The 11,023-nt window shown below is 39.4% G+C and overlaps 1 protein-coding gene across 1 annotated transcript in view; it reads left to right on the forward strand.

The window, feature by feature from the left end:
- The window catches only part of Plekhh2 (pleckstrin homology, MyTH4 and FERM domain containing H2), a 142,506-nt gene that overhangs the window by 61,734 nt on the left and 69,749 nt on the right, over positions 1–11,023 (forward strand). Inside the window, exons 4-6 of the mRNA XM_029564836.1 lie at positions 4,135–4,284; positions 5,610–5,693; positions 6,229–6,310. Coding sequence (XP_029420696.1) covers positions 4,135–4,284; positions 5,610–5,693; positions 6,229–6,310 — 316 coding nt within the window. The remainder of the gene's footprint in view (positions 1–4,134; positions 4,285–5,609; positions 5,694–6,228; positions 6,311–11,023) is intronic.

Raw genomic sequence — 11,023 nt, forward strand, 5'->3', positions numbered from 1 at the left:
ATAGTTGTTTCCTCTCTCTGCTCTCTGTATTGCTTCAAGTATTCTTTGAAGGGCTGGTTTTGTGGACATGTATTCTCTCAGGCTGTTCATGTCATGGAGGATTTTTCTTTCCCCCTCAACTATAATAGACATTTTTGCTGGGTATAGTATTCTGGGCTGGCATCTATTGTCATGTAGAACTGGAAATACTTTGGTCCGGGCTCTTCTGTCTTTCATAGTTTGCATTGATAAGTCAGCTGTAATTCTGATGGAATTTCCTTTATATGTGACTCCCAGCACATGGCCACTAACAGCTGTCCATAACTCCTGTCCTAGGGGATCCGACAGGCTCTTCTGACCTCTGTGGGCATCGCACGACATGGGTGAACTTGCCTACATGCAAGCAATACATGCATACACATAAAATTTTAAAAAAATGAAATAAAAATTAAAAAGAATATTTTCCATAATCTTTCCTTGAGTAGTCCAATTCTTCAACTTTATCCTCAAGTGTTGATATCCTGTTTTCCATTTCATTCATTCTAGTGGTGAGGCTTTCCCCTGTTGTTTCAAGTTGGCTTATTGAGTTTTGCACTGCCTTCTTTATTTCTGCCTGAGTTTTCTTCAATGTTTCTATCTCTTTTGTGAATTTATTCAGAAGTTTATCCCTATCTGCTTTTAGGTCTTTGATTTGTTTGTTCATGTGTTCTTTAAATTCATTGAATTCCTTGATCATGTTTATGACTGTTCTTTTAAATTCAGTGTCCTGGGTTATCTCTAGGGGGTTCTCCTTGTAGAACTCTTCTACAGGATTGGTGGAGTTTGTGGGGACATAGTGTTTTGGCTTTCCATTTAAATTATTCTTTCATTGTGGTTTTGGCATGTGAATTTCTTTTGTTGTTTATGATTCTGATATGAGAATTAAGTTGAACTATGCTTCTGTTTGTATTATCTGGGTCCCTAGATACTTTCTTTATTGGTTATGTAAAGCTGGTTGGTACAGGGTTCAGGGTCTCTCAGGTTTATTTGATGGCTTCACATCAGCTATTCAGGAGTACCCACAGAAGCTCAATTCAGGTTCCAGTCAGGTACATTCAGGCTTCCTTCACCACGTGGAGGCAGGATCCAGGTGCTCTCAGGCAGCCCCCTGCATTCTCAACCCTATGCCAGGGGGAAGGCAGAGGGAGGCCAGAACTGGGTACTCTCTGGCGGTCTGCTGAGATCCAAACTGCTCTACCAATGGAGGTCCAAACCCACCCTCTGAGGCTGCCTACTAGGATCTCAGCCTTAGCCTACCAAAGCCAGATCTGCCCTGGGGTCTTGGGAGGGGCCTCCCAAAATCCCATGTAGGGGGATAGGTATGGCACAATTAGGGGAAGCTCACCACCATGTGGAAGCAGGATCCGGGGGCTCTCAGGCAGTCCCCTGGGTTCTCAGGCCTTCAGCTAGATAGAGGTCAGAGGGAGGCCAGAACTAGGCACTCTGGCAGTCTGCTGAGATCCAAGCCACTACACCGATGGAGGTCCGAACCCACCTTCTCAGGCTATCTCTATTTTTTGAGTACTATTTTTTACTGATTTTTTGGAGAGTTTATACAGTTTATACAATGTATTCTTAAAATAAATTATTTGTGTGTATGAACATTTTGCCTACATGCATCTAAGTGTACTCATGTTGTGCAATGGCTGCAGAGGCCAGAAGAGGGTATTAGATCTTCTGGAACTGGAGTTATATATGGTTGCTAGCCACCATGTGGGTGCTGAGAACTGAACCCAGGTCCTCTGCAAGAGAAGCCAGTGTGCTTAACCACTGTGCAATCTTTCCAGCCCTCATAGAATGTATTTTGATCATATTCAGACCCTGCCCTTCACCTCCTCTGAGACCCCCCCCCACTACTCTCCTCACTTCATGCTATTATTTTTTTTAAGGCTGATTGAGTCCAACTTGTGTTCCCCAAATGCTCTTGGGTGTGGGTCCATCCCCTGAAGCCTGGTCAACTTCCCTGCCATCACACCCTTAAAGAAAACTGAGTCTCTTTTTGCTCCCTGCCCTCCAAGGTCGACTAAGTCCCAGGGGACTATGGAGCATCTCTCAAAAGGTCCTGTAACTGTGGTGAGTCACCTGTCCTCTTGATCAAGGAGGCTGTGGAGACCCCACCAGATGGACTTGAACAAGTGTCCATTCTACAAAGAGGAGGGTCAACACAGAGGAAACATTTCCTCCATGCTTCCAAGTGAAGCCAGCTACAGTCGAGGAAGACCTTTGAGTTATCTTCACATAGCTGGAACTGGTAAAAGAAAGGAGTCAGGGGCTCCTCCCAAGCCAATGTGACTCCCGAGGAACAGATCCTCAAATGATCCTCAAATTATATATTGGTTATTCTAGGCCAACTATATGGTCTTAAATACCCAAAAGGAAAGTATAACCAAAGATTAAAGTGATCAGTATAATTCTTTAAGAGTCCATGTGTATAGCTAAAGGCTACATAACAAGAAACAATGCCAGACAGGAGATACCTTCCTTTGAGTTGTTGGCCAAGGTGGCCCAAGAGACTCCCATACAATAACTCAGCATAGAACTGGGAAAATGAACCACAGACCACACTTTTATCTAAAGGAATGTTGGCAACTGATTGCTGCTAGATGAGGAAGAGCTGATCTTCCTAAAACAAGGAACTCTAGATAGGCTGACTAGACTCAGCATATGGACTAGCACTGGGTAACAGCTGGGACAGTGAACAGTAACAGGGATGACAAAGTATATAGGCTCCAGTTGGTGGGTGGCAGAGGGAGGCTATGGGAGGGTGCCATTTGGGACGCAGGTATAAAGATGAATAAGATTGTTTGGGATGTTCTGTATGAAATACACACAAAAAAATCAATAAATTAAAAAAAGTTATATTTGAGGAAGAAGCATAAAATTTTTCTTCATGTTAATTAGTAGATATTGAAAACATTGCCATTGAAATCTACCTGATGACTTTATATCCATGCTCAGGTTCCAAAAAATCTCAGAAAGTAACCAACTGTGACTAATAATAATCAAATATATAGAGATTAGAGACACATGTGCAAACATCTAAGTGTTAGTTGCATTAAAAATGAGCTTATCTGTATGAAACTATATTTTAAAAAGAAATGAAGATTTTTTTTAAAGGTTAAAACCTCATCCAATTTTATGTCTTATAGGGTTTATACTGAGTACAATAATGTATAACTGTTTTAGGTTCAACACTGTGAACATAAAATTTTACAGCCAATTTTGAAAGAGATGCATCTTTGCTCTGGAAACTGTTATTGACTATGTCAATGCTGTTGTAATGAGATGCTTCTACTAATTATGTAGTTATTAAATAAATTTTAAAAAAGGAAAAGAAAACTGAGTCTCCCTCTCCCAGCAGCTACCAGTTGCCAATAGTTCTTCAACTGGAGCTGGGACTTCTTGCCCTCCTCTGTGCTCGATTTTTATTATTTTTTTTATGATTTTGTCATTGTGGCTTTAATGGGTTTTTTGGGGGGTTCTTTTTCTACTGTGTTCTATTTTTATATTAGTTTGTTTACCCCCAAAATGTGTTATTATATAGGTCATCCAATTCGAATCTTCATTGGACACCAGCCATGTTTACTCTTATATTCCTTCCTTGTTTACATAAGAAAAATCAGAGTTAGAAACTTTCCACTTCTGTGTAAGCACTTTCCATAATATCATTACTCTAGTAAAACATGTACTTTACCTTATATAATAGCACTAGTCTGATAATCTCTTGAGTACCTACCTACCTACCTTTGTTTTTGTTTTTGTTTTGTTCTTTTTAAAACAGGGTCTCCCTGTAGTCACAGATGGCCTGGAACTGGCTATGTAGACCAGGTTGGCCTCCATCTCACCAAGATTTTTCTGCCTCTGCCTCCAGAGTGCTGGGATTAGAGGCATAAGGCACCACACCTGGCTTTTGTATACCTGCCTGAAGTTAACACTATTTGGCGAATAGTCTTCAGACTTCATAATTATCACAATACATTATACCTTGCTTTTTAATATTTTCATTTTGCAATGAAACCTTTTAAGAACCTGTATATGTTAAAGTAAAATTATGAGTTTAATATTGTGATATATTAATTATTGGCACAATGTTAATATTTTACTCTCCTAATTTAGGTACAGGTTATGGAAGAGAAATTGAAAGCTGCTAACATTCAAACCAGTGAATCAGAGACACGACTATATAAAAAGTGTCAGGATCTGGAGTCTCTAATGCAGGAGAAGGATGACATCATTCAGAACTTGGAACTGCAACTTGAAGAGCAGGTTAGGAAAAACTGAGTCATCAAAGTCTTACAATGTGTGCACTTGTGAATACATAGTCACAAAGATTAAAAACAGCTTAAGTCTATAAATTTGGAGGAGAACTCTTACTCACAGGATTGTAGCGCATGCATTGGTGAGAGTTAGAAATAAAATTGGTATTCCCTTCAAGTCTTAGGTGATTCCAGGCAAAATCTAGTACTTTGTATTACTAGCACGTGCATGTGTGCGTGTGTGTGCGTGTGTGTGTGTGTGTGTGTGTGTGTGTGTGTGTGTTGGTGTTTCTTTGGGTTAGTGGCTTTCAGCTTTCTACCACCCATTGAAATTTGTATGGTATTCGTGTTCTCTCATCACCAGGTTTTAAGACTGTTAAATGTGAGCTAGAGTTTCTCGATGTTTGTTTTTCTTGGACCTTGAAAACTAAGTGTTTGAGGGAGAAAATAGCCCTGCTCCTAAGCAGATTTGTGTTCTTTCCCTAGCCTAGTTGGTTCAATTCTACTGCTCCAGAAATGGTTTATTTTGTTGATCTATTCCAGGGATTCATTTCAGTGTATGAGTTTTTTGAGAGACAGAAGAGCATTGCTAGAATTAGCAATACTTGCTATAATTTTCTCATTGTTGTGACAAAATACCTGACAAAAGAAAAGGGAAGGGTTTATCATATCTCAGTCACAGTTTGGGGGTATAGTCCATCATGGCAAGAAAGTCATGACAACAGAAGCCTGAGGCAGCTGGTCGTCTAGCTGCAGTCACAAATACAGAGAGAAGAATGCTGGTGCTCTGCTCACTTTCTCCTCTTTATTCAGTCCAAGGCCCTAGCCCATGGAATTGTGCCATCTGCATTAAAGGTGGGTCTTTCCACCTCAATCTAGGCACTTCCTCAGGCACACCAAGAAGCTTATTTCCATTGGGGCCTTTAAATCCCATCAAGTTGACAGTCAGGACTAATTATCACACTTGTATATATGCCTTTTGGTTTCTTTCTGTATCTGCTGAAAAGCCTATCTTAATCTCTCTCTCTCTCTCTCTCTCTCTCTCTCTCTCTCTCTCACACACACACACACACACACACACACAATCTCATTATGTAGTTCAGGCTGGCATTAAACTCTTGATCCTCCTGCCTTAGCCTCCAAGGGCTGGGATTACAGGCATGCACCACCATGCCTGGCAGTCTTTGACTTTTTAAAATCTGTTTGATAACTTGGAGGTAAATGTATTAACTTGGGAACAGGTTTTAAGTGGATTTGCTTTTCATATTTATGATGTACCATTTCCAAGCCAAGGAGTTTATGTTTGAACTAAATAGACTGTTAATGTTATTTCAGAAACAAGTAAGAATACAAGAAGCTAAAATAATAGAAGAAAAAGCAGCTAAGATCAAAGAATGGGTAACAGTTAAGTTAAATGAGGTATTTATTACTGTATTTTTCCTTTATTATTTACTTTTTTGGAATAAGATCATCAGAATAGAGGATTCTGATAAATGAGACATGAAATTCTGATCAGTTGGTTGTGGTGCTATCTCTTGATAGAATAGATTTTAATGTCCTTTGCATTTTTCAAATTAAAAGCATTGATAAACTCATGATGATAACTGTAAATAGTTAAAATAATGAGTTAATTTTAAATCATTATGAAGTTTTTCTGTAAAGATAATAAAGTTAATGAGTTTGGTATCTGAGAAATGAAGACTAAATGCTGAAATAGTTTGGTTTAAAATAATTTTACAATGAAAAATGTATATGGGACTGAAAATGCTTAGTTCTAGAAAAATACAGACACCATAATTGTTGAGATTGCTAATAAAGCTGCTCATTTGCTTGTCGTCTCCTTTTATTTTATTGCAACAAGAGTAATTACATATTATCAATTTGTAAATATTACCATAAACAAGTGGATTTTAGTGTTACCTCTAGATTAAAGAGTATTGCTATGTTCTTTCAGCTGGAAGGGGAGAATCAGAATCTTCGTTTTATCAACCAAAGTCAAACTGAACAGATAAGAGCAATACAGTCAAAATTACAAGGTACAAATGTTTTCACTAAGATAGCTTAGCTGGATTTATTTGGCTGTATAAGAGTTTACTAGTATTTGGCTGCTGTTTTAAGGACATAATTATGAATTTCATGTAAGACACTATTGTAAGTATATAAAAAAGAATTTCTCCAACAAACCAGAAGTCCTATACCCAAGGGATCTTGGACCAGGAGTAAAAGAGAGAGGAGTAATGATGTGTCAATTTACCACAATGTCTACTATATAGGCAGGAAAAACCTGACTGGGTAATTTTGTTTCTCTTCTAAAAGGCAATCCATTTGTTCCTTTTTAAAACTCATACTAAGTCCCAAAGAATCCAACATGCTAAAACTAAAAATATTACTATTAACCTTGAAGTTCAGGAATCATAAGCAAGTGGTACCAATCTTGAAGAGTGGGAGCATTTTAGTCCTTCCAAGCAACTGCTTCTTTGTTATTTTGGAAGTGGAGAAAAGGTGTTACAAAACCAGATAAAAAGAAGTATTTATATTAGAAGCTCTGCTTCAGATGTCCAAAAGGACTTGAAGTTTGGCCTTATAAGATAATAGACCCTTTTAGCAGGGATTAAGGAATCAGAATCAATATACTTAGTTGTACCTTTATTTGAGACTTTTTTTTTTTTTTGTCTTTTTGAGACAGGGTCTCCCTAGAGGTCCACCTGGCCTGGAACTCGCTATGTAGACCAGGCTGTTGTTGAACCCACAGATATCTGCCTGTATAAGCTTCCCAAGTGCTGGGATTAAAGGCATGCACCACCATGTCCAGCTGCATTTGAAACTTTTATTTTATTTTATTTCATTTTAATTTAATTTTATTTATGTGTATGAGTGTTTCGTCTGGAGCACCCATGTTGTGCAGTGCCCACGGAGGTCAGAAGAGGTTGTTGGATGCCCTGGAACTGGAATTACAGACTGTTGTTAGCAGTCATATGAGTGCTGAGAACTGGACCTGGGTCTTCTGCATGAGAAGCCAGTGCTCTTAACCACTGAGCCATCTCTACAGCCCTTGCACTGGAGACTTTAAAGAAGGCTCCTTGACTTCTTATTTTCTGAAAACATCACCGGATTTGGTGTTCTTTGAAGGCAACTGTTGGTGGTTCAATGTATTCTAAGATGCTTGAGCTGGTAGGTAGTTAGCTGCAAATGCCACAACTTATTTCACTCATGGATTGCTAGTGTCCTAATCTTCCCCACGGTTAGGTCTTCTGGGTAAGGATTTGAATCTTGCCAAATGGGAGTATCTATTGATAACCCATTGTTTGCACTAAGTTTTCCCCTCCCCTCTCCTTGGGAGACCAGTGAGTACCCTCTGAGGTCCTAAGGCTGACAAAACTGACAGAATACCTTCTTTTTGGGTTTTACATAGTTTATGACATCCGGGAGGGGGTGACTTATAAAGGCATGGATTCTCATAGGCTTTTTCTTTCCCATATTTGAAACACTGGTGCACCATTAGCGTGTCCAGTTCTGTTTGGGGCTCTGTTTCTAAAAATGGTGAAGGCTCCTCCCCTTTTTCCCAGTGCACTCAGTGTCTCTCAGTGCAGGTCTCTAGACCTGACCCTATTCAGTTCTAGCTTTTCAGAGGACACATACCCAATACCAATTGACAACTCCAGATGTCAGCAATGAGACTGGCCTATTTAAAAAGGCATTTAAGGGCTGGGGTTTCAGTTCAGAGTGCTTGGCTAGCATGTGTGAAGTCCTGCCCTGGTCTCAATCCCCAGAACCACAGATATACAAAAAAAGGACATTTTTCTTTCGAGTTCTTTATAAATTTTGACTACTTTCTGCACTGAAGGAAATGCTCTGTTCCTGTACAGTCTAACATGATGGATGGCCACAAACCATTTATGACTGTTGAGCACTTGAAATAGATCTGGCGAAACTGATGGCCTGAATTTAAATTTTTTCTGCATTAAGACTGACTTAAATTTAAGCAGCTTTGCCATGTTAGAGGCTACCATGGTGGATAGCATAGCTAAACATTAATTACACCTGAGGGCGTAATAGTGATTTTGATATTTAATTTCCTATATTGTTGCTTTGAAAAAGAAAATCAGTTATGTTGTTTTCAATTTTGCTTTGTGTCATGTGCTTTCTTTATTCATTTAGTGTGTATCAGTGGGTGTGCCCACCTGTGCACACACACACAAGCCCAAGGTCAACTTCAGGTATCTTTATCTTATCTCCTTATTTTTTGAGACAAGGTCTCTCATTGAACCTGAAGCTCATCCATTTGGCTAGACTGGCTGGCCATGAGTCCTGAAGATCCAGTTGTCCCTTCCCCATCTCCAAAGCTTGGGTTACCATCATGTTTGGCTTTTATTTGGGTACTAGGCCTCCAAATTCAGGTCCTCATGCTTACACAGTAAGCACTTGAACCACTTGAACCATCTCACCAGCTCTGTGTATTAGGTTTTTGGCAAGAAATTGTTACAGAGTAGAATTTTATGATATAAATAAGTCCTTTGCATTTTAAATGCATAGGCTTGCATTCTTTGTAACTTCAAAGCCCAAAGGTATATAGCTAGCATGTGATAAGAGAATTCTTAAGTAAATTTTAAAAAATTCTTTTCAGTGTATATTTTTATTGAATTTTTGTGTACTTCATATAAAACATCCTTCTATGTTTATTTTTATTGAGTTTGTGCATTTCTTTCTTTTCTCTTCTTTTTTTTTTTTTTTTTTTTTTTTTTTTGTCTTTTTGAGACAGAGTCTCCCCCTGTAGCCACAACTGGCCTGAAACTCACTATATAGACTATGCTGGCCTTAATTTCACAGCAATCCCCCTGCCTCTGCCTCTTGAGTGCTGCCATTAAAAGCCAGCACCACCTCGTCTGACTCCAACACCCTCTACTGACCTCTGTGGGCATTGCACACACATGGTACACTTAGATACATGCAATACAGGCAAAACACTCATACACATAAAATAAAAATAAATCTGAAAAAAAAGAGTGGTATTATAAAAATTTTTACCAACACTTAAATTGTGTTTACCAATACTTGACTTTTTAAGAACCTATAACTCTGTAGTTTTTAAAATCTGGTTTAATTTTGTTTGTAATTTTTCATTTGTTTGAGAGTTAAAAATCTCTTAAAGGGATTATTTTTTTTTTGCTCTTCAGTTAGGAAATACTCTGATTATTCAAAATATATAAACAGATTTTACATTTATTTTTTGTGTGTGCATACATATATGTATAGTATGTATGGGGGCACACACATACCATGATGTGTACTTGTGGCAGTCAGAGAACAACTTGCAGGAGTTGGTTCTCTCCTTCCACCATGTGGACTCTAGGGGATTGAGCTGAGGTTGTCAGACTTGAACAGGTGCCTCTACCTGCTGAGCCATCTCCCTGGCAACAGGTGCCTCTACCTGCTGAACCATCTCCCTGGTTCATAAACATATTTTAAACATAGAACTGGGGCTGGAGAGGTGGCTCAGTGGTTAAGAACACTGGCTGTTCTTTCCAAAGACCCAGGTTCGAATCCCAGCACCCATATGGCAGCTAACAACTGTCTGTAACTCCAGTTCCAGGGGATCTGACAGCCTCTTCTGTCCTCTGCAGGCATTGCACGGGTGTACTTACCTACATGCAGGCAATACACGCATACACTAAAATAAAAATAAATGAAATATTAAAAAAACAACAACAACATAGAACTGGGGTGCTCAACCTTAGGGTTTCCATTTACTATACATGAATAAAAGATATACTTCAGGCTTTTTCTAGTGTAAAGACTGATTTATTAAAGTTCTTACATGCTTTCATTCTGTGTTTAACAAATCTGCTATGAAAAATTCAACTCAATTTTGATTATCAACCTTGCAGAACTTCAAGGGAAGAAGGCACCTGCTGTCTTTACACCAAGGGTTTCCGAAGGACAGCGTCTGAGCAGCTTGACATTTGGGTGCTTCTTATCCCGAGCAAAGAGTCCTCCTCAAATAGTAAAACCTGAGGAAATGAGCAAGGTGTCATCATCCAAAGAACACAAGTTCACTGAAGGAAAACATGCAGAAGGTATTGACAGACTGTGGTAGTTCACTTAAGCATTTTCCCCAAAGAGGGGAAAATCCTTCACTAGGATTGACCAGAATTTAGCTTGATTCTATTTTCCCTGACAACTCAAGACTTCGTGGGTTGTTTAGTAAGGGCCAGCACTGAGCTGCATGTCTGTAGTTGTTCTGAGTCCTCTGTTTTTGCAGTGGTGCAGGGAAGACGCTGATTTTCCCCATCTTGCTACTTTTTCCTGTAGCAGGTAGAAATGATATTTAAGGGGCTGGAGAGATGGCTCAGCGGTTAAGAACACTGGCTGTTCTTGCAGAAGACCCGGGTTCGAATCCCAGAACCCACATGGCAGCTAACAACTGTCCATAACTCCAGTTCCAGGGGATCTGACAGCCTCTTCTTTCCTCCATGGGCATTGCACGACACGGGTGCACTTACCTACATGCAGGCAATACATGCATACACATAAAAATAAATAAAAAAATATTTTTAAAAATAACCAAATGAAAGCTGATCATATGCACCTGTGTGTGGGTCAGTCCACTGGGGCGTGGGCAAGACTGTTCATGGGGTGACCATGGTCAAGACCAGGGAAGCCATAGGCCCTTGGGGAGAACTCTTCAGGTTCTTTTACTACTTGGTCACATTGTCTTATCTTTAATTTAGATCAGGACATTAAAGTAACTT

Source organism: Nannospalax galili, unplaced genomic scaffold, assembly GCF_000622305.1.
Source record: "Nannospalax galili isolate Female #2095 unplaced genomic scaffold, S.galili_v1.0 scaffold257, whole genome shotgun sequence".
Lineage (NCBI taxonomy): Eukaryota > Metazoa > Chordata > Mammalia > Rodentia > Spalacidae > Nannospalax > Nannospalax galili.